The following is a 24,553-nucleotide window of genomic DNA, read 5'->3' as shown; positions in this document are numbered from 1 at the left end:
GAGAAGGTACTTTTCTGGCCAGGAGAACTGGGCACCCCCTCTGCAGACTGCCAACACAGGCCTCTGCGGGTTGGGGCTGCAGGGGTCATCTTTCTCACCGCCCCCAGCACTCTTGCACACAAACACTTCACACATGTTTACTCAGTTTAACTGGAGAAGTTACACCCAGCACAGCATGAAAACTCTTGATATATCGTATGGATACTGAATAATACAGTTACATAGTTTCAAAGTCAAGAAAAAACACTTTATTCAATGAGGTAGATAAAAATACTCAAAAATAAACTCAACAGTAAAGCATTTTCAGAAGTGCCCACATACCATGGATTTATAATATATCTTTGAATTTATGCAATGTTGTTTTCATAATTCTTGGCTATTCAAGTGGTTTTCAATGTTTAGCATACTTAAGATTTTTATTTAGCCAAAGTAACCACTAAAAAAGATGTAACGCAAAATAATTTATTTCTTAAATGCCTACATATTTACAATCATAAAAATTTTCATGCATTATAACATGGGATTCATGTTCACATTTATTAAAAATTTAAAACCTTAGGAAATCTATTTCAGCTACTTATGGAAAAATTAAAGGCTGATCAGAAACTGTCAAATTACTATTATTAGCTGAAGATTTCATCATAATCCTGAATAGCATTTAGTCATGAATACCTTCACTTTACTTTTAAAGCCAACAATTACAATTTTTAAGTTAAATTCTCATAGTGGGGCACTAAGATTTCACTCCAAATCAGAGTCACATATGGAAGGGAGCTTTTAATTTGAGGTTTCATTATGGTCCATGGTATAAAGACATATTTTCATGAGGGTTACATGATGGATAGCCAACAGGGAAATGTGCTACCAGAGGGGAGCAGACTGCCAACTAAGCATGCACGGCACCCACAGACTACTTTAGAACAAGCTCTGTCCTCGATTACTGCCAGCTTCTCTGTAATGTTCAGGTTCTCAAAGGTCACTGAATTTTATAATTATCTCCAAACAATTTTCTTCATGGTCGTTTAAGCTTTGTCTAAACAGCTGGGTGTGTTGCCAAGCAACAACACCATCTCCTCTGCTTAATTTTGCTTCCAGAGTAACTTCAGTGGCCCCAGAAAAGTCGTGATAGGAGCGAAGTGTTTTATCTATTGGAGGAAAAAAAAATTAACACTTTGCTTTCGATAAGAACACAGAGATAGCTTTGAATGCATTTTATATAACTACCTTATAGGTAAAAATCAACCCTTAAAAAATAAATACAAATTATTCTTTATGGAGGAAATGTGTCCTCTGAAAAATAAATGATTTTTCTCTTTCCATTTGTGCTTTACAATAAGAAACATGAGGCCTTTTATTATAATGAGGTTAAACTACAGGTTTTAAATGAAACATTTTTTTTTTAACTGTAGTAGTATGAATAACTCCAGGGTAAGAAAAACCCTTAACTACATTTCAAATAAGTACAATTGCTCTTCAGAGCATTAAACACACCCTTTATGATCAGTTCTCCAGTCAGATGCTTACCGCCTGTCAGTTCCGCTTGTGCGGTATCAGATCTCAGTTTCCACTGTACTGTCCCGGTCTCAAAGGTCTGACTACTTGTCCGAATGGAAATACTATCTACTTTTAGGCCAACTGACCCACATTCAAACTTCCAGGAAATGTAAGCGTAAGATGATCCTTCCTTGCGGGCTAAATACACCTGTAAAGAGGGAAGGGAAAAAGGGACTGTCAGAAATAATCAAACAGTGTAAGAGCACAGATCGTCAGAGTCCATCACATGTACTATGAACAACTGGTTATTAAAAACCTCATTTTTCCCCACTGCAAAGATTTTTACTGCTAACAATTTTTCATGTTACTAGCATCTCTTGCTAGGGATGGAAGATAATATTTGAATGATAGGTGCATGAATTAGTATAGCCCTAAGGCTGTGCGCTAACCAAATTTTGGTGAATTATATTCTCTTTTAAGTGACTAAGTCCAGCTATTTAAAATGAACTTTATGATGAATCTGGATGAAAATGAAGAGTCCTCTTAAATGCAATTATTCCTTAATTTATCTTCTTTTCTAAGCCTGGATTTTCAGATAAGCTTTCCTAGAATGAGATGGGCCACACCCTATAAACCAAGAAATACCTCAGTCACTGCTAAAGTAATGGTGCTGGTTAAAAAGGTCATGTCCACGCTCCTCTCATGCCTCTCTGAACAGGACGCTCCCCTGTCAACATGCTAGAGGAGGCGTCCAGGTTCATCGAAGCTTCCAGTCCATCTGCTCTCACAGGTTCATCTACACTCTGCAAATGCTGATACGAAAACGGATGTCCACTCACCCCGGCTCAACCCCCTGAGAATCTGACTCTTTAATCATTTATGCCCAGTGTCCAAACTCCCCACACAACAATCTGGGCATTATAAGTCATGGGGGAAAGAAAAAACCGAAAACCTCTTTCCTCAATTATATGGCACTTGTCAACATGGTCATGACTTTACTCTCATTTTTCTGCAACTGCCTAATTAACGCTTTTTAAATCCCACTTCCTTCATATCAGTTGCCTGGTCTAGAACTCACACCAACTGCCTGCCTCTTACATTACATCCAAACTCTTGGCTTTCATGGTCCTCCAGAATTTCATCCCACCTTGAACTGCCAATACTCTGTAACCCAAGTATAACTATTTCAGACGTACTTATATTATGTAACTTTACCAAATCATAAACTACTCTCTAGGGCATAGGTTCTGGATTTACAGGGTTTAATAAACACTATTTATTTGCACCAGAAATCTGCACACACACATACACTCTTTCAGAAACATCTAATCTACTTCTCAGGGGCAAACAGCTGGAAGTACCACAAGAAACACACCTGCCATCCAATTCCATACTATTCTAGTTTTCAGTCAAGTAAGAAGTCAATCACTGCCAGCACGCTATTGATATTTCATTCTACTCGGTGACCTATAGTTAGTTTTCTTTCAGGTTAAATGTGTCAGCTAATCTGAGTTCTCAGAATCAGCGAGGTGGTGATAATAAAATCATTAAACAATGTCTCCAAGGAAAACGACTTAACCTCCTGAGACCAGAAACACACCCCCCCCCCACTGTTGTTCTGCAGAGCAGACCTGGGTGTGGGCGCTGCCGCCTGTCCAACTCCAGGACCTCGGCCCGCGGGCGGCCACCGCAGCCTCCCTGCAGGGGACCTAAGCTCAGGGCTGCACCTGTGCTCCTGGGGGCCAGAGGGTTCACCTCTGCTGAACGACAGGGCCTGTATGGGTTATCCATGACTTCACTACTCCTCCAAAGCAGAGGTTAGTAAAGGGGGTCATCTGAAAATAATGAGCCAAACAGAGGGGTTACTAGAAGAAAGGTGGTGGAAAGAAATGAAAAGACTGGGGGAAAGTGATCTTACTTCTGTGTGTCTTCTACGTCCTGTGTGTTTTCAGAGCTCAGTAGCTTCAAATGCCCCCACATAAAAGTGTCGGCATATAAAACAGGATAGTCAAGTCAGGTTAATCTCAAATTTCGAGCTGCCCCTAAGACCTGCCTTCATTGTATCAGGTGGGTCTGGGCCAGAACTGTTTTAACTGTCACCAAAGGTTTCCCATAGCTATTGAACCTGTCTAAGAATTGCTTTTTCTAAGACTCACATTTTTCAGTTCTAAAGGCATCAGTTTTTAATGACTCTAAAAAGTTAGAAGACAGAATTCATCATTGAATTCTTAAATTCTTAAATAAACCTTTAAACACACTGTGAGCAAATAAAAGTTCCCTTAGGTTAAAGAAGAGCACATGGAGATAAAACAGGTCCTATTTCTATTGAAAATTCATGTCATCTTTTTTGCACAATATATTCTATCTGTAGCATTTTAGCCAACTTATTTAACTCAGCATTTTTAGAGGCAGTAGGATATTACTATATAGAGTATACTCAGTTAAGTAACTTAATCAAAACAACAGGATTTACATAAACCTCCAATTGTAGTCCTGTCTATGTGTAAAACCAACAGAACTAATAATTATAATTTATTTAGAAGAAAAAAATACTTTATAACCTCTTAGTCAACTATTTGCTCTAAAGGTGAAAAAAAGCACTTTTGTAACTGCTGCCTGGTCTGTGTTACCTTTTAAACTCATAGGTGAGGTGCCCTGGCCCCGCTCCAGCATCTGTGAGGACAGAAGGCACAAGACCACCTGTGAAGAGGGGCGAGATCGCTGGGCTGGGGACAAGCCGTGCTGTTCACGAGGTACCCCTGACAGAACCGGTCCTGCAGGGTGTGGCTGTGACCACTGCCCTCAAGACTGAGAACAACATGCAAGTCAGCTTCCTCCCCTATCTCCCATTCTTGTGAAGACCTTCACGGAACAATTTTCTGATGACTACATGCCAGGCTGGTCAGCCCGCTGCTCTGGTTTCCTGGAGGTCTGGTGTGTACTGCTCTTGTCTGAAGTGGTTCTCTAGCATGCTCTTAAAAATCAGCATTCTGCTGAGGCTGCTGAACGAGCTCTAATTAAGTTCACCGTGCAGTCAGTCATGCCTGCGTCTCCAGCAGAGCAGCTGTATTTCAAGTCTTCCTCCAATGCGAGTTCATTGCCCTTGCTCAGGAATCTTATTTCTGGTTATTCCATTTTCTCGCTGAGGTCTGTCATGAACACCGTCAGTTCCCACTGTCTCGTCCACACTTCCCATGCTTCCATTCGCAGCCTCTGGATGGCCAGTGTGATGATGGGCTTCCCTCGCCTGAACGCCTGCGTTGTTTCCTACTGCATAACTGCAAGGGCACCCAAGCCGCTGGGGCCTGACCGTTCACCCCTCTGACCTTCCTTCCCCATATTCCCCACGACCCCCTTCTCTGAGCCTGCGGCTGTTTCTCAGGTCGGTGCGTCTGCATACAGTGTTGCTCACGTCGCGCTCTGAGAGGCTCCTCTGCTGCCGCCTCCAAGGCCGGCACAGACCTCCCTCCCCCTGCCAGGCCCCCGGACCCGGCGGCTCCTCCGTCTCACACGGCGCTTCCCTCGCTCGTCTCCGTAGCCAGTCTGCGTGTCTTCCTCTGGCACAAGTGGACCCTCGCTTCAGGTCTGCCTCGAAATTCACCACTAGATCCTAAACGCTGAGCACAGCGTCTGATTCTGAATGACTGCATCAATTCCTGACATCATGTCATGCATCAAAAAGTACTAACGTGACTCTAGTGGCAAAGAGAATAAAACTGTTCAGAAATACAGAGCATCTAAGAACATCTAGAAAGTGCCCCTTAAAAAGTGAACTCTTAGTAAACTCTCTAGCTTTTTACGTTCCTTTCAAATGCAGACATGGCTGAATGGTATATTCAGCGAGTCTCTGTGCTCCCGGGAGAGGGAAAGGCCTTTTCTTGACACCCACCGACCGCTGCACATGCCCCGCCATGGCCCCCGCGAGGAGACTCTGCGAGGAAGAGTAGGGGAGACGGGTCCTGCTTCTGGTGCAGTCAGAGTCCCTAGCGGGGAAATAGGACAGAGCGAAAATACGGGTTCAGGTGGAAAACCCACGTTTTTAAAGGCAACGTATTGCTTCTGAATTACCAGTTTCTACACGTACAGTTACAATTCTAGCATTTTTCATTTAGAACTGGAAATGTATTCATTCAGCTTTAAAAAAAAAAAACAAAACAGGGCCCCTTGTAAAAGTACATGAAGGCATACACTTGAGTAGGCGTGTCTGCATGTAATGGCCCTCACATCTCATTTACCTTACTCAGAAGCTCTCCCACACAATACACCCGCCTGGCCGTGAGACCTACTCAGAGGTCTGGACACGCGGCCGCTCCCGTCTAGCCCGCCCCGGCCATGAGACCTACTCAGAGGTCTGGACGCGTGGCCGCTCCTGTCTAGCCACACCCCTCTCCTCCCAGCGCTGGGCTCCAGTGCCACCCGCTCCACGGAGCTCTCTCTGCCCGGCTCCTGCAACCAGGGTGTGTCTCCCTCCAGGAGTTTCCATGCCAGTGCGCTTGCGTCCTTGTGGGCACTGCGAGTGGGCACAGCAGGTGCTTGCGGGTCAGGACCAAGAGCCTGCACGCTGGGGAACGCCTAGCACAAGGATAAGCACGGTGCTGATGCTCAAAAACACCAGCAGCTGCTCATCCGTGACTCTCCTGCTACATCCACTTGAGTGTCTCACAAGTGAACAACTTCACACCTCTCACCTGGCAAGTTAAACAGGCCCATAAGCTCGTTCACTCCCATGAAATCTATCAGTAATAGTGTCAGATCTAGGGAGGGCATGTGAGTAGCTCTGCACTTATTTTTGGTGAGTTTTTCTAAGGGAGGGGGTAGTTTAAAAGCAAAGCCTCTTTCTTATTACAGATACCATGTGACAACAATGTACACATTGGTACAATGAATCACCACAGTCCCAGCATCCATTTCTTCCATTATTTTAGAGGAAATAGAAGAAATAAACCAATCTTGCTGCTCAACCAGCCACAATCCCTTGAAATGGAAGCACGTCGAATGGTTAGCTCTTGGGACTCTGAACGAAATGTTATGGTACCTAGTAGCTTGCTTTGTAGCAGGCAATCAATACATACCCACAAAGGAAATGGGTAACAATATACTCCACATATTCACCCAAAAAGTAGTTACATGAGTTGCTAGTACACATTTCCCCCCGCCACCGCCCCCGCCACGAAAGAATTAAATTTGGCCTCTGATGAAAACAGGTACTTTCTTGATACGCACACACAAATTTCTAATGGACTTTTCATTAAACATTGGGAGCAGGATCTTCTTTTACAAGTTTAAGGATAACTAAACATAATTCTCATATTAGTTTTTACATTAAGACCAAGTGACAAATGAAGCCAATCTCTATTTGTTTAAAGAATGACTAAGATTTTAAACAGTTTCATGCATTACGTTACCATGTTCCAGTCTGTTTCAACTTTTCTGAATATGGATTCCATTCTCCACACACCATTCTCCCATCCAGAAATGGTTTGGTTATTACTTGAAATTCGGACATAATAATTTTTTACAATGTTATAGCAAAGGTGGAGCTGTTTAGAAATCTTCTCATTTTCAGAGGGGATGAACAGGGTTTCTTTACTCTTGGAAAAAAAAGAAGAATTAGTTTTTCAACATAATGGAAAGCAGGTGCACAAAGAGGTACTGCTGTGGAGAGGGTCACGTGACCCCGCAACAGGGAAGCGCAGTGGTGCCGCCGGGAAACTCGGAAATTCTCCTACAGGCTAAACATCATCAGTGTGGTGCTGACATAGCAACAGACATTAGTAAGCAGCAAACCAGAAACAAACTGCAGCTGTGACTTACATTTCGGGGACTCTGCATCAACATGAATTCACTCCCACCACCACCACTTAATTGGACACAGCAGTCGTCTCCTACAGCTGAGTCCTAGCTTTCAACTCAACCTCTCCACACGGATCAAAACGACTGCTAAGGACGTGAACGGGGACACATCACTTACTTGTCTAACTCGCTGCACTGACCTCCTGCTGCACAGAGACTCTAAGCCCCTACGAAGGTGGCCAGGGCCGCACACGGCTCGTCCTCCACGACCTCCCCCACCAGACCCCACGCTCCTCTTCCCTGCTGCCTCCACGCCCCCACTGTGCCCCTCCTCCTTTAGCTCCTTACAAAGCCAGCTCCTTCCTGCCTCGGGGCCCTGACACGTGCATCTGGAAGGCTGTGCTTGCTACTCTCCAGCTATGGGACTCTTTTTCCCACTCCAGGCCGCAGCCAAAGGTAATTTCATCAGTGTCCTTTCCTGATGCTAGAAGCGAGGACAGGATAGCTGGAAATGATCTTCTGCATGGGTGAATTGCTACAAAAGCTTTTACCTTAAAATTGCAGGCAATTTTGCATTCTCTTACAAAATAAATCGTTTCTTTTAATGCAAAATAGTCCCCTAAATTCCTGAAGTCACTGAGCGAATCTAGTTTGAGAAAGATGCTACATTTACCCTGCGTCTGCATGGCACAGACACCAAGCCCCCTCTCCCTTACACACGAGCACAGGTGCCTGCAGGTCAGGTCAGTCCTCCTTGAGGCGGGATGGGGAGGTGCCCGTGTAGCAGCCTCCCTGGTCTCACCCATGAGAGGCCAGTGGGACCACCCCTCCCAGTTCTAACACCAGAAATGTCCCAAACACCGCCAAAAGTCTCCTGGAAGGTAACATCACCCACTGCTGAGAACCACTGCTCTAGTCTGAATCAATGTCTTGCTTTTTAACTAATCATTGACTAATCAATCAAGATAGTAGGTAACGCATTTTTTTTTTTTTTTTTGGTTAAACACTGGGTATCAGGTATTAACCAATGTGAAAACTTCAAATGTACAAGGCAAACTAGTACAGCCACTATGGAGAACAGTGTGGAGATTTCTTAAAAAACTGGAAATAGAACTGCCTTATGATCCAGCAATCCCACTGCTGGGCATACACACTGAGGAAACCAGAAGGGAAAGAGACACGTGTACCCCAATGTTCATCGCAGCACTGTTTATAATAGCCAGGACACGGAAGCAACCTAGATGTCCATCAGCAGATGAGTGGATAAGAAAGCTGTGGTACATATACACAATGGAGTATTACTCAGCCATTAAAAAGAATACATTTCAATCAGTTCTAATGAGGTGGATGAAACTGGAGCCTATTATACAGAATGAAGTCAGTCAGAAAGAAAAACACCAATACAGTATACTAACACATATATATGGAATTTAGAAAGATGGTAATGATAACCCTGTATGCGAGACAACAAAAGAGACAGATGTATAGAACAGTCTTATGGACTCTGTGGGAGAGGGAGAGGGTGGGATGATTTGGGAGAATGGCATTGAAACATGTATAATATCATATATGAAACGAATCGCCAGTCCAGGTTCAATGCATGAGACAGGATGCGCAGGGCTGGTGCACTGGGATGACCCAGAGGGATGGTATGGGGAGGGAGGCGTGAGGGGGGTTCAGGACAGGGAACATGTGTACACCTGTGGTGGATTCATGTTGATGTATGGCAAAACCAATACAATATTGTAAAGTAAAAAAAAAAAAAAAAGGAAGTAGGTATTGTAAGTAAAATAACTGGAAAACTAAAAAGAAAAAAAACAAATGTACAAGGATTAGTAAGTAGAATATAAAATATCTTAGAAAGTATTTACAAATGTATAAATAAGAAGATAATTCCCTAGAACCTGTGATTATTATTGCCACAAGGATAAGGTAAAAAATAAAATCAGTTTATTATTTTTAGAAGGTGACTTTCTAAATATGAATTAGTATACTAGCAGGTAACAATACTTCGCCATTCTTCTCTTCTTTATCAAAGATATTTCATTATCAAAGATATTTCAGAGTACTGCCATAAACCAGATGGAATTAAAAATTTTAAGTAGCATTATCTACTACTTTACCAAAGAATAATTAATTACAAAGGGAAAAGAAAAATATGTATATTACTGAATATATCATTTATAACATTAATATTTCATAAATGCTTTAAAATTTAAGGTTAAGACAAAACTCCTTCTGAAAACATCACTAATGTTTCCTTCTTTGTCCAGCTGATGTCAAGATATATAGTTCCCTAATTTTTTAGGACTGACTTTTAAAATAAACATCTATTTCTAAAGAGAAAAATGACTTTTAAAATTCTCAGCTCTAAAATGAACTCCATAATTGAGAAATTTTTAAATTTTTCAAAAGGGAAAACAATCTGGGCATATAGCCCAATTCCTATTTTTAAAGTTTAATTAACTTATATGCCATGCAAGAGGAAGCACACTCATCCGTGAAAAGAAAAAGAAATGAAGACCTAAATACCCATATTTTAAACTGAACACAGCTGTGAATGACATTGGTCTTTTCAAATTGGCTTCATCTAGATTTCTACTTGTAATGTGCACTGCATCAGCAGTGATTGGAGTTACCTGTTGAATTCAGATCGTTATTCTATGGCTGAACCACCACTTCTAACTGCCTGCTAAATATGATGAGATAAATTTAAAAGTAAACAATGTTGACTAGGGATAATTCACCACTCTTCCTTTATTAGAGAAATGAGGTGTAATAATGGCAAATTTGGAAAAAGTAGATATAAAACTCTGTTTGGTAATTTTCCTTTCAAGCATTTTTCATTACTTATCTTCTTAGGTGTTTATAATAAATGCTTTCTAGTGAGTCAACTTTAAGCTCCCTAAGGGCAAAGAACTTTCTTAATGTCCATTACAGAGCATAATGCTTTCAGCTAGCCTCTAACTCTAGGAGTTATATTCCCATTGTTCATCACTTAATTTTGAGAGATTAACTGACAATATTTACAGAAAGTCTGACTATGTAATAGTACTCACACCAACAACTTCTAGCCAAAACTAGATGTGGTCAAGAATGTAGTAAGAAACGAACACTGTCACTAGCGGAACGACCCAGATTTCTATTGTGTTCCCCACTTGTACTTAAAGTTTTCACAGCACTGAACAGGACTTGACAAAGATGATATCTGAAAGTTTAAAGACAGACATTCAGTGTCATTATTCAGCATCAAAATGCAAAGTTTAAAACAGGGGGAAAAAAAGATATATATGTAAAACTGAATCACTCTGTTGTAAACCCGAAACTAACACAACATTGTAAATCAACTAAACTTTGATAAAAAATAAATTATAATAATCAGACTACAGGGTTTCCCTTGTGGTCCAGTGGTTAAGAATCCACCTTGCAATGCAGGGACAGTGGCTCCATCCTTGACCCGAGAAGATCCCATATGCTGCAGGACAATTAGCCCGTACACCACCACCACCGAAGCCTGTGAGCCCCAGAGCCTGTGCTCCACAAGAGAAGGCGCCGCAGTGAGAAGCCCGAACACCACAACTACAGAGCAGCTCCCGCTTGGCACAACCAGAGCAAGCCCAGGCACAGCAACGAAGAGCACAGTAACAAACAGATAAAATTAAAGAACAGAAAACCATCGCAATTTCCAGAGAAAATTAGTTTCTTATGGAAAAAAATCACAGTATAATACTATATACCACTAGAAATGCTAACATGAAAAAGACAGGGAACCACAGATAAAGACGTGAAAAAATCTCACTTATTGCTGGGCAGAGTGTGAAGCGGTTGGGAAGCCGCCGGTCCTCACACTCCGACCCAGCTCTTCTGCCCCCGGTTGTGTACCCACGGTGAGACACACAACGCTCACCGAGGACATGTCTGCATGTGTTCACAGCAGCAACGCTTAAAAAACCGAAGGGTAGTTGATGACAACACTGTGTTACTTTCAGCTGTATGGCAAAGTGGTGCAATTATACATATACAGGGCTTCCCAGGTGGCTCAGTGAGTAAACAATCTGTCTCCAATGCAGGAGACGCAGATGTGGGTTGATCCCTGGGTCAGGAAGATCCCCTAGAGGAGGGCTTGGCCACCCACTCCAGTATTCTTGCCCGGAGAATCCCATGGATAGAAGAGCCTGGTGGACTACAGTCCCTAGGGTCACAGATGTCTATTTTCAGATTATTTTCCATTATAGATTATTACAAAACACTGAGTAGAGTTCTCTGTGCTATACAGGAGAGCTCTATCGTTTATTTATTTTATATACGGCAGTGTGCCTCTCTCAGTCTCACACTCCTAACTTATACTCCCACCCCTTTCCCCTTTGAGCAATCAGAAGGTTGTTTTCTATGTGTGCAAAGTATGCTTCTATTTTGTAAACAGATTCATTTGTATTACTTTTCAGATACCTCATATAAGTGATATCATATAATATCTGTCTCTGAGTTAATATGATAATCTGTACATCCATTAATTGTTGCTGCAAATGGCACTATTTCATTATTTTTTAATGGCTGAATACTATTCCATTGTATAAATACAACACATCTTCTTTATCCATTCATCTGCTGATGGACACTTAGGCCGCTTCCATATCTTGGATATTACTGTAAACAGCACAGTACCACAATTTTACACCAAAATTGAGAAACAAACTAAATACCCTATAGTGACGTGGATAAGTTACAGAATATCCACACAGTGGGATGCTGTACAGCAGTGAGAGTAAATGTACTATAAACATACAGCAGCAACTATGATCTCACTAAATAGCGTAAGAGGAAGAAACCGCCCACAGAAGAGTACATCCTGTATGATTCCATTTACATAAGGCAGAATAACAGGCAAAACTAGTCCCTGATGTTAGAAACCGGGATAAAGGTCACTCCTAGGGGTGAAAGGTGGTGACTAGTCGTTACTTCTCATTCTGGTTAGTGGTTATGTGTTTAACAGTTTGTGAAAATCTGTTAAGCTGTGCACTTATAATTCATGCATTTTCATGTACTTCAGTAAAAGTTATAACTGCACTAGAAATTTACATAAAGTAACAATAGAAAAGTCCCAATTTAACTGTTTTGCTAACTCCTGTGTGTAATTATACTACATCAATCCATTATTAGCTCTCTTCAAATGTTTACACTTTGTAATGATTACTCTGCAAAGTTCATTGAAAGGCAGTGGTCAGCGGGTTTTGTGCATGAAAAGGGCGCGGGACAGGAAGTGGGACAGTGAGGCGGTCGTCGGGCTGCAGTGAAGCAGATACCTCTGGGCCCGCTTCGCCTCGGGCGAGTCTCCAGGCCAAGGACCCAGACGTCCTCCCTCCAAGCTCTCCAGGCTGAGGGCTTCTGGGAGAGATGAATTCAACAAGTTCCACAACAATCCTCTGGAGAAGTTCTTTCTTTCTGTTTTCTGACAAAGATACTTGCCTCTGTAATTCAGGTTTAAAAAAAAAAATCATTAAAGATTAAGAGAATGCAGGGGTCCATCTGTAAGCAGGACTATAATTAACACATTTGAATTTTAACAATGTCTGACTAACCAACTTTATTTTCATACATACAATTATTTGGAAAATAAAAACGACACTGTGGAAAGTTAAGATGATTTTCTAACTTTCATGTTGAGAAATCATTTAGCACCCATATCCAATTTTCCACACCCTTTGCGTATGTGTGCATGTGTGGGTGCTCAGTCGTGTCCTACTCTTTGTGACCTCATAGACTGTAGCCCTGGAGAAGGAGATGGCACCCCACTCCAGTACTCTTGCCTGGAAAATCCCATGGATGGAGGAGCCTGGTGGGCTACAGTCCATGGGGTTGCAAAGAGTCGGACACGACCGAGCAACTTCATTTTCACTTTTCACTTTCATGCATTGGAGAAGGAAATGGCAACCCACTCCAGTGTTCTTGCCTGGAGAATCCCAGGGACGGCAGAGCCTGGTGGGCTGCCGTCTATGGGGTCGCATAGAGTCGGACACAACTGAAGCGACTTAGCAGCAGCAGCAGCAGACCATAGCCCACCAGGATCCTCTGTCCAAGGGATTTCCTAGGCAAGAACACTAGAGCGGGTTGCCATTTCCTGCTCCAGGGGATCTTTCTGATCCAGGGATCGAACCCATGGTTTCTTGCCATCTCCTGCACTGGCAAATGGACTCTTTACCACTGCGCCACCTGGGAAGCCCTTCCATGTCTGCTATTGGCCCAGATTTTAAACAGAGGCAGAAGGTTCTGAGTAAGACCAGCTGTCTGGTGAGAAGATGAAGAAAGCAGGGGACCACACACACACATGGCACCTGTTTGAATGCAACAGAAAGCTACCATGGTGGCCCAAGGGAAGAAGCAAACTGAGGCGAACTGAACTCCCTGCCAGGCACCTGCCACCTACCAACCAAGCGGCACGGGGAGCCACGCTTCCAGCAGGCAGGTGCACTGGGACGCCGGGCACAGATGCAGCAGGCCCGCCAGTGCTGGAGGGCGGTCTCTGAGTCCAGGCCCTTCCCACGCTCCAGCAAACACCCCGGGGTTTCAGCTGAGGCACTCGGAAAGGCTGCACACTAGGGTATGGCAGAAGTCCAAGTAGGAGGAGACTCACCTTGGATCTCAAGCACTGTAAGGTGATCTGCCCTGTTCTAACTGCCTGCCAGATGCAAATTTAGTTGTTTTTTAAATCATGAAAAAAATTAATAATACACATATATATGGCTGGCTGACTTAATAGCTGAATTCACTCAGTCGTGTCTGACTCTTTGTGACCCTGTGGACTGTAGCCCACCAGGCTCCTCCGTCCATGGGATTCTCCAGGCAAGAATACTGGAGTGGGTTACCATTTCCTTCTCCAGGGGATCTTCCCCACCCAGGGATCAAACCCAGGTCTCTGTAACCTCTGAGCCACCAGGGAATAGTAAAAAAAATTTCAGTGCACAAAAGGAGTATAAAACCCAAGCTGAGACTCCCCTTTTGGACCCCTAGTTCTCCTCAGAAATAAGCACAGTCAACAATTTCCTGTGCCTTCTTTCAGAAACTTCTCCATGTAGATACATGTAAGGGCAATTGCATGTAATAATATTCAAGAGACACTTAGAAAAATAAGGCTATATATATATGTATATATGTATTTTTTTTTAAAGAGGAGAATTGGTAAAGACTTTCACTTATTTGGTCACCCCTGGCAGCACGTGGGATCTCAGCTCCCTGACCAGGGAACATGGGCATCGAGGCGCTGCCCTCTGCATTAACAGAGTCTTCAACCACTGGACCTCCAGGGACGTCCAAGGCAGAATATTTATGTCAAGTATTACATATATTGAATTTTTTTTTCACTTTGAAATTTGGCAATTTAAGGCAAAAAAAAAAAAAAAACCCAAAACCCCCCAAAAAACACACACCCACAATATTTAAAATGAGTCCTCAAAATTTTTAATGAAAAAAAGACATTTAACATATTTAAATATTTTTGTTTGCATACTACTTAAAGAACTGCAATGGGTTAAAAATTGGCTATTCTTGATTATATAAAAAATTTCAAATGTCTTCTCAAAACTGACAACACCCATCACATACCTGCTTATTAAGTCCATTAATAGTTTCTCGAAGTACTTCCTCTTTAATTTCAGTTCTTCTAGAGATTACCTCTTCATGTTTACAAGAATATCGCCAAGTGACATCAACCACCTCGAATTACAAGACACAAATATTTAATAAGATTACAACCATCAACATTAATTTGCTAAACACCTAGAATGCATGCAATTCTTAAATAGAAATTTTTAAATGCTAATCTTTTCATTAAAATTTTTAATCTGTAGAAAAAAATCAAATATGCTTTTTATTCATATTCTAACTGGTACACAAACAAGGAAGACTGTGATTAGGAGATAAAATTTTCCCAACAATTAGCTATCAGAATTTATCTACAAAGCTGATCTGATAAAATTCAAAAAATAAAAACTCCATTTTATTGTACTGAATATCTAAATGGCAAATATATATACATTATAGAACTGTTTCTTGGCAAAGGTGCAAAGATAATTCAGTAGACAAAATAATCTTTTTCAACAAATGGTGCAAATGGTGCTACAACAATTCATTATCCATTTGCAAAATAATGAATTTCAATTCACACCCTGGACTATACATAAAAGTTAACCCAAAATGGATCACAGACACAAATGTAAAACTAAAAGCATAAAACTTCTAGAACTTAGGAGAAAACTTAGGAGAAAATCCTTGTGGCTTGGGATAGGCAAACATCTCTTACATGTAACATCAAAAAGCAAGATCCACAGAAGAACAAATCGATGAACTGAACTTTATCAATTTTTTCTCTTTAAAAATCATTAATAGAAGTAAAAAGACAAGCCAGACAGGGAGAAAATCTTTGCAAAGCACATATTTGAAAAAGGACTTGTATTCAGAATATATGAAGAACTCTCAAAACCCAAGAATAAGAAAATGAACCACTCAATTAAAAAAAAAAAACGGGCAAAGAGGAGAAATGGATGACAAATAAGTCCATAAAAAGCTGCTCAGTATTCGTCCTTGAGGAAATGCAAATGAAATCACTGCACATCTATTAAAAGAGCCAACAAGAAAGTCAGACCATACTGCTAGCAAGAGTATGGAGACACTGGGAATCCTCACATAGTGCTGGTGAGAATATAAAATGGCTTTGGAAAATAGTTGAGCTAACTTCTTAAAAAGTTAAAGTCACCTACCATGTGATTCAGTCATTCCACTTGTAGGCATTTACCAAAGAGAAAAGAAAGCTATGCTCATTCAAAGACTTGTGTCTTTATATTGTCATATAAAGACAATAGCGGCTGCACTAGAAATAGTAAAAAACTGGAAAAAACCCAAATGTCCATCAATAGGCAAATGGATAAACAAAGCATGGTACATTCATACAGTGGAATACTGCTCAGCAAAAGGATAAACTATTGATACATGAAAACACATAGAGGAATATCAAGATAGTTATGATGAGTAAGATAAAAGCACCCCCCATCAAAGAGAGTAAATATGATTCCACTTATACACAACTCCAGAAATGCAGATTCATCTATGGTCTCAGAAAGTAGCTGTAGGGGACTGCAGGGAGAGGGGCAAGGATGAGGGAAGACGAAGCAACAGGGACACTGCAGGGATGACGGGTGTCCTCACGACTCCACTGCAAAGGTTATCTCAGGGGTGTGGACGTAGGGCAACGCTTACTGAATTGTACACTTCAAATATATGCTGCTTAGTCTATGTCCATTATACCTTCAAAAGCTGTCAGAAGAGCAAACTAATTTTATTCTTAGGACGCATTTCTTCCCCCCATGTCCTACCTCGTCCTTAGAGAATGCTATGATGTAGGAGAGCTTCTTGCCCCAGCCGACCTCGTAGAGCAGGGGCTTGTCACAGACGTCCTCGCACGAGTCGCAGTGCAGCCAGCGCTGCTGTGATGGTGAGTACACCTCCGTCCAGACATGGTCTACACATGTGACGGGCGGGCGAGAGGCAGCGAGGGAGGAAACAAAAGTTCAGTGTATAAAACCAGAAGGACCTTTGGTGCCCAAGAAGAGAACCACACAGCAACAAGCAACACTGAACTTTAATGACTAAGCCTGACCATTCTGTGGTATGCAAGACTCTAGAATGGTTGTTCTAATTTCTCTCTGAAATTTTGGAAAATGTCTTGGAAACTCTACTTCAGTAAAGTCAGTGTTAGGTTTGGTTAGAAATCATGTGAGCTAAACCTCTAAAAGGGGCAAACAGGCTGAACAATAGCATCAAAACCATGGAGCTGAGACTTCCCTGGTGGCTCAGTGGTTAGGACTCCATGCTCCCACTGCAGGGGGCACATGGTGCCCCTGGTCAGGGGACTAGGATCCTGCATTCTGGCGGTACAGACGATAAATAAATATTAACAAATGATCAATAAAATTTCCACTAAGCAACAATACATCATTCTTTAAAAAAAAAGTACACATAGCAATTGAGCAGCCCATGGTACTTTTTGGAAATTATGCCCATGAGTATTAAAATTTAAAAAAGCAAAAAACAAAAACCATGGGGCTAATACACACAGTTTGCTAATGTGAAGGAGTTAATTCCACTTTGGAACTGTAGACCAGCAGAGATCTAACAGTGGATGTCTGGTTATTCATGATCTCTATTTGATTGTAAAAAAAAAAACAAACCAAGTAACTATTAAGTGAAGCTTTCATTTTACCCTAAGAAAACAATAGAAAAACACAAGTGAAAAAAATCTAAGAACATGTAAGTGATACAAGTTATAAGTAAATAAAGACAATATAAATCTCACATGGCTTTTATTATATTTTTATTGTATACTGAGTTAAAATTACTAAATCTTATAATCCCTACAAAAATAAAGAATTTCTACAGAACATTATTGCACATGTTCTTATCCAAAGAGAAACAGCATGACTAAAAATGGCATGATATCTACAAATTGTTACAGAATATTTATGATGCAAAGTACTAGCCATTAAAAAAAAAAAGATCCGTGCTCCCCATAAAAAAACCTGTTATCTTACAGAAAGCAAGCGGAGCCTCAGACTACAAGGCAGGAGTGTGCACCCCAGCCTCGGGGCCCCCCACCACACTACGCACCTGTGTAATCCCAGACGTAGCGGGCTTCAAAGCCCAGGGCTCGGCAGCACAGCGTGAAGCAGTTGGCCCACTCCCCGCACCGTCCACGTCTCGTCTCCAGAAGCTTCTCAGGATTATTATACCTGGTTTAAAGTAACAACAACAAAAAGTGCTCATTCATTATCAAAACCAAGAATTCTAAAGAATTTACATTGAAAGAAAGTGCTAGTCCCTCAGTCATGTCTGACTCTCTGTGACCCCGTGGACTGTAGCCCGCCAGGCTCCCCTGTCCATGGGATTCTCTAGGCAAGAACACTGGAGTGGGTAGCCATTTCCTCCTCCAGGGGATCTTCCCCACCCAGGGACTGAACAGGAGTCTCCTGAATTGCTGGCAGATCCTTTCCTGTCTGAATCACGAGGGATGTCACCTTTGTGCTAAACAGTAATCTTTCTTAACTTCATATTCTTAAAGAACGATTACAGAGTCTAGAATGTGTGAGGCACTGTGCTAGAATCCCGGGTGAAAAATGACTAAACACTGGCACAGCCTTCAGGAGCTTACGGTTCTAAGAGAGCAAAGGACAGAACACAGATAATTTTAGTACATGACAGGACATGATACAAGCCATACAACAGGTCAGAATCGGTGTTATGGGACAGGGTTCAGGGAGGAGAGACTGCATCTGAACTGGGCCTTGCAGGACAGGCAGGCTTTGGACAGGCAGAGACTCTCTGTGAAATCTGCTTTAAGCATAAGTGTTAGCCTAACAAGTGGTATAATTAGTTCATTGTACTTAAACAACATAAACTGCTTAATAAAGATTTGAAAGCTTAGCTGACCTCAATTTTACTAATACTTAAAACACTATTTTTCTTTCTAATGATCATTTGGATTACACTTTTATTTTTCCAATTCACTTGAAGGTGCTTGCTAATTTGGAAGTGGTTTTTTGAAATGTATTTTCCACATTCTTTAAAAAGTTACTCCAGGGACTTCCCTGATGGTCCAGCGGTCAGGGCTGGGTGCTTTCACTGCTGGGGCTCAAGTTTAATCTTTGGTCAGGGAACTATGACCCTGCAAACCGCACAGTGCGGACAAAGACAAAAACAGTTACTCCAGTTCTAAAATTACCATAAAGCTGAAGAACATCAAATTTTGCATATTATATTTGGGGCTAATAAAGCTACACAGGGAAAGTGCCCAGCTGAGCAGAAATGTTGGCCATGAGCTCAGGCAGAAAGGACACAGCTTCACAAATGCACTGGCTCGGCAGTGACAAGCTTGTCTTCAATCAAGCAGATGCTCTGGCTTGCGCTACGTTAAATGAATTTATAATTTAGGTAATGTAGTTACTGAAACAAGTGGTCTATTTACATGAGGAAGTAACAGCAGCAGAATTAGGGTGTCCTGTGCCTCCACGCCTCAACACCACTGTGTCAAGGTGAAAGGTCACAGTCTCTAATGAGTAGTGTCCATCCTCCCAACCCTACACAGAGAACAGCCCGCCCAGTGCACGATTCGCAGGGAAAAGGACAAGGTGTAAACACAGTACCTTTGTACTCCGTAGCCTCTGCCCCACCCCATGCACTATCAGTCCACACCCACAGCCTAGAGTTTATGAGGACAATCTACGTATGATGATATATATTTTTATCTTCAGATCTTTGCAAGTACCTGTGCACATATATGCTGAATGAAGAAACAACTGGTGTTAATTACAGATAATTATTGGATACTGGATTCTCTTTATCTTGGACTCTGTATATCACAGCACTTATTCTCCCTTACGACAGAACTGAGTACTGAGGCCCCTAAAATCAGGTATTTAAAAAACTTGCTTAAAAAAAAGAAAAACTTGCTATCTTTTCTTACCTAATGACACAACCAAATTTTATAAGTATTATCAATTAAGAATATCTAATAAGAGACTTGTATATTAAAGGATGGAAAAAGTTAACAGAAAAGCTCCATTTCCTTTAGTTTAAAACCAAGAGATATGAGGGTAGGTTAGGTTGGCAGGGGAGGCACCAAACGTCTTTATTAAAAATAAAGTCCGACGAGATACCATAGCAGTCTACAGTCACCGCGCTGTGCATCACGCCCCAGGACCGCTCTGGTTTATTTCTGGATGTTATGCTTGATCCCCTTCATGTCCTTCCCACCCGTCAACCCTCCTCCCCTCTGGCAACCACCCATCTTTTTTCTCTGTGTCGATTAGCTTTGCTTTGTGTGTTTATTTGCTCTGGTCTTAGATTCCACACACAGGTGAAATCATGTGGTACATGTTTTTCTCTGTGTGACTTATTTCCTTGGTATAACACCCTCAAGGTCCATCACACTGTTGCAAATGGCAAGATTTTATTCTTTTCTTACCACTGACTAGAACTGCACGGTGTATATATAACACCACATCTTCTTTATCCATTCACCCATCAATTGCTAAAAAATAAATCTTAAAAGATCTCATGACAAAGAAAAAATTTTAACTGTGTAACAACCAAAAGTAACTAGATTTACTTTGATCATTGCACAATGTCTACAGATGTCAAATCATTATGCTGTATACCTGAAAATAATGTAACATACGCTGAGCATGCTTCAATTAACAACATCATGACAGTAAACATTAAAAAGGAAAAATAAAATTAGTTTCAAAAAATGAAACTATTTTAAAAAATAATATAAAACAGGACAGTCTTTATACTTTCACCTTCCATATTACCATCTGATGATTTAAGTGCAGCACTGTATTTACCATCACAAGGATTAGTATTAGTCTAATCTTTTAGCATTATTTTTATGTGCTATCAGTATTATTATTATTGTTATCAGAAAGTTAAAATTTATGTATTAAAAGAAGAAAAACTCGCAATTTACAGCATTAAACTGCTAGGAAAATACTGAATTCAAGAGTCAACAAGCTTTTCCCATAAAAAGCAAGACAGCAAATATTCTAGACTGTGGAGGCCATACGGCCTCTGTGGCCAGTATTCCACTCTACCACTGTAACATGAGAACAGTTACAGACCATGAGTTAGCAAAGCAGCACGGATGTGCTCCAATAAAACCTCATTTACAAAAGCAGGACGTGGGCTGGACTGAGCTTGTCAGCCACAGCTAGCCGACCCCTGTTCTGGAGGAATATACTTCTAATAACAAAAGTGAAGATTAGAAGTTGGTTTAATAAAATTCTCTTCTAACCATTCCATGAGGGACTGCTCTGACTTCACTGTTAGCGGACACTCACCGTGGGAATCGGTTGCTGAGCTGGCATGCGTCACAGTAGTGGTCTTCTACTCTGTTCGCACCCCACTTCAGCTCCTCTTCACTGGGGAGTAATGACTCACCTCTGGACTTAGTCTGGCCACCACACTTACTGCACACAATGTCGTTTACCCAGTGAAAAAATTCTTCCTTAAACCAGTGTAAAAGCTCCAGCAAAAGAAAATCCTCTTCACTTACATTAGTACCTGAAAAGTTAGAACAGAACTGAGTAAGACCTAAAGCAGAAAAAAAATAAAAGCACCCACATACATTTTATTCTCAAATATGAAGCTGAAATAAATGAAAACAGAAGACGATCTAAAAGGTCTTCACGGGAGGATGCAGACAGAGTCGTGAGAGCACCGTGAGGCACACTCAAGCCGTTGGGCTTGAGCACCGCATCCTCTGACCGACACCGCACTCAGCACAGCCACGGAAAGTAAGAAAGTAAGTCTGACTTTGGGGATACAATTTTTCCCAGAAGCCCACTGTGTCCCCCTGTTGCCTAGTAAAGTAATAAAGCTATCCTTTCCTACTTTACCACCCGCTCTAAAACAGAAGTCTGATTTTGAAAAACATTTTTAAATGACTGCATTAAACCTGTCTGTTATCAGACATAAACACAAGTAAATATGAAACAATCACAAAATTACAGGCAGAAATCACAGAATTCTGGACATACTAAAAATCATCCTATTAGCTTTTCTACTATTAGTGCTTCAATTGTACAATTTAATTCATCTGAGAATAGTTACCACAAAACACATAAAAGCACAACCATGTTTACAATATTTACAACAATGCTGCAAGTAAACATGATATACCATATTATATCCACTGTATCAAATAAAAGGGTCTCTAACCACATTCAAGGCAGTGTTATCTCTGGGAAGAAGGAAAGGAGAGAGGAAAAGAATCTGGGAGACACAGATGGGTCTCTCATTCCTGTCTTTAATGTTTTATTATTAAATAGTCAAAAAACACATATATGAAGGAAATATATGGCATAATACTAAGATCTAATAAAATCTGATGCTGGGCACAGGTATTGAATCTATTATACTCTATTCTTGTATTTATATTTTATATATTTCAAAATTATAAAAAAATTTTAAAGAAAAAACTACAGAGATTAATTAATTAAAAAGCCAAAACATATTATGTTCTTGAGTGGGAAAAAAATATCCTCAAGTTGTTAATTCTCTACAAATCAACCCGTACTTTAATGAAATCCCAACACACAAAATTTATAAAATTATGAAATTCACAAATTTCATAAAATTATTTTTATGAAAAAATAATTTTTCATAAAATTTGACAGGCTAACTGCAAGAAACTCATAAGAAAGAGGAAATGCACAAAATAGTCAACACAACTCTTAAGATAAATTTGTCTATAGTACTTCAAGACACATTAAAAAATTCTAAATAAAATACTGTGATATTGGTAAAGAACAGACAGATGAATGAAATAAAAGAAAGAGTCCTGAAAGACAGATTTCTAAGTGATGCACAGTATTTAATAAAGCTAGCCTTTAAAGCAATTATAAGAGGAAGGACTGTTAGACAAATTGTATTGGGACAAGCAGCTGTCCAGATATCAGATTCTTCCTCCATTCCTTCTAACACATATATATAAGCACCATACACAGAAAGAATATTATAAAAGAAGAAGTTTATGTTTACAACTTTGGGGTTAAAAACAAAATACAACTGTAAAAATAATTTTCTCACATTAAAATTGATAACTTTTCAATTTCAAAAGGTACAGTAATGAAATTAAACAATACTGAGAACAAAATGTAATGGCATCTAACAAAGAAAAGTATCCAGAATGTATAAAGAATGTCTACAAATCAGGAAGAATATTCACAAAATCATTAGAAAACTTAGCAAAGTCCATACGAAAGTTCAATTATTTCATTAAGTGGAAACGAACACCCCCAGACCCTTCTGTTACAGGTTGGAAGACAGCCTGTTTGCCAGGGACCCACTGTAGTACAGAAGCAGCACATGCCCTGGATACTTTTACACCCATCCCGGGGAAACATTCCTTCAGGTAGGCAGGCATGCTTTCCAAGGATTTTCCCTGGAAGCCTCAAGAATAGAGGAAACTGGTCCCCCTCTCAACGTCCGTCCGTGGGACACTGGGACACAGTATGAGTGGCAACGCGCGCACACTGCAGAGCACTAAGGGAAGGGCAGGTGGCCTCCAAGACATGTGAGAAAAACCCCAGGGAGCTGAACATGAGCGATGACACACTTCACGTAAACTCGCCAATATAAACTGTTTACTTTTATATATAACTACCTATGGATGTATATAAACAGAAAAAGATATGAAAAGAAACACATCACATGATAACAGCTGTTAAGTGTGGAGTAGGAGGGTAGACTGACTGGCAAGAAGAGCTTAGCTTTTCCTGTACAATATGAAGACTTCTCAACGAAGAGATACTGGTGAATGTTCATTTCCAAAAATGAACTTTTGGAAAAACAGCACTGCCATCCTGCTTCTCCATTGAGTCCCTACAGCAAAGTGATCTTTTTAAAAACACAAGACAGCTCATGTCATTTGAAACCCTCTAATGATTTTCCATCTCATTCAGAATACAACCCAAAGTCTCTTATTTTTGCAGCTGGCCCACGTGGAGGCTGAAAATGGCCCCCTAAAGACATATACATTCTAACCCCTGAGCCTGTGAATGTCACCATGAAGGAAAAAAAAGAAAGAAAGCCTCTGTAGATATGATGAAGTTAAGGACTCTGAGGCAAGGAGATTCCCCAGGTTACTAAATATGGACCTTCAATGCATCACATGTATCCTTTCAAGAGGGAAGCAGTGGGAGACTTTACAGAGGAGGAGGATTTGAAGATGTTGGTCTTTGAGACGGGAGTGATGCAGCCACAAACCAAAGACTGCAGGCGGCCACCAGAGGCTGGCAGAGGCAGGGAAGAATCTCCTGAGGGCCTCCAGGGAGCGTGGCCCTGCCAATATCCTGATTTTGGCCGAGGGATGCAGCTGATGGGTTTCTGGCTTTCACAACTGTGAGACAGTACACTTCTGCTGTTTTAAGGAACCAAGTGTGTGATAACTTGCGCCAGCAGCCACAGGAGGAAGCTAACAGATCCTCTTTGTCTCCCTGTTTGGTCGTGCTCCTTCTGCTGCAGCCACATCTCCCTTCTGCAGCCCCTGAGCACAGCACGCTCACCCCCTCTCAGGGAGCCCGTGCAGCTGGCAGGGCCTCCACCAGAAAACAAATTGTTGCTTCAAGGGAAGCTTTCCTGACGACCCTCCCCCAAGAGCACCCTGCGTGCGCTCTCTTCCGTCTTCCTGGCCTGTCTCCCCAGCACGACTCACCACCTG

The 24,553-nt window shown here is 41.2% G+C and overlaps 1 protein-coding gene across 5 annotated transcripts in view; it reads right to left on the bottom strand.

Moving 5' to 3' along the window:
* Positions 1 to 225: 225 nt before the first annotated feature.
* The window catches only part of NGLY1 (N-glycanase 1), a 58,446-nt gene continuing 34,118 nt past the window's right edge, over positions 226 to 24,553 (bottom strand). For 4 of the 5 annotated variants that reach the window (XM_019953481.2, XM_070781533.1, XM_070781532.1 and 1 more), the window contains 8 exons: positions 21,171 to 21,393; positions 17,944 to 18,065; positions 16,653 to 16,798; positions 14,887 to 14,997; positions 12,591 to 12,755; positions 6,900 to 7,085; positions 1,525 to 1,702; positions 226 to 1,145 (listed from right to left, as the gene is read on the bottom strand). In XM_019953481.2, the coding sequence (XP_019809040.2) occupies positions 970 to 1,145; positions 1,525 to 1,702; positions 6,900 to 7,085; positions 12,591 to 12,755; positions 14,887 to 14,997; positions 16,653 to 16,798; positions 17,944 to 18,065; positions 21,171 to 21,393 (1,307 nt within the window). In that variant the 3' untranslated portion in view covers positions 226 to 969. The remainder of the gene's footprint in view (positions 1,146 to 1,524; positions 1,703 to 6,899; positions 7,086 to 12,590; positions 12,756 to 14,886; positions 14,998 to 16,652; positions 16,799 to 17,943; positions 18,066 to 21,170; positions 21,394 to 24,553) is intronic. The other variant, XM_019953483.2, reaches the window with a different exon arrangement.

The sequence above is a fragment of the Bos indicus genome, chromosome 27 (assembly GCF_029378745.1).
Source record: "Bos indicus isolate NIAB-ARS_2022 breed Sahiwal x Tharparkar chromosome 27, NIAB-ARS_B.indTharparkar_mat_pri_1.0, whole genome shotgun sequence".
NCBI classification, from domain to species: Eukaryota; Metazoa; Chordata; class Mammalia; order Artiodactyla; family Bovidae; genus Bos; species Bos indicus.
The sequence above is the reverse complement of the archived record's forward strand: the minus strand, read 5'-3'. Positions and strand labels throughout refer to the sequence as shown.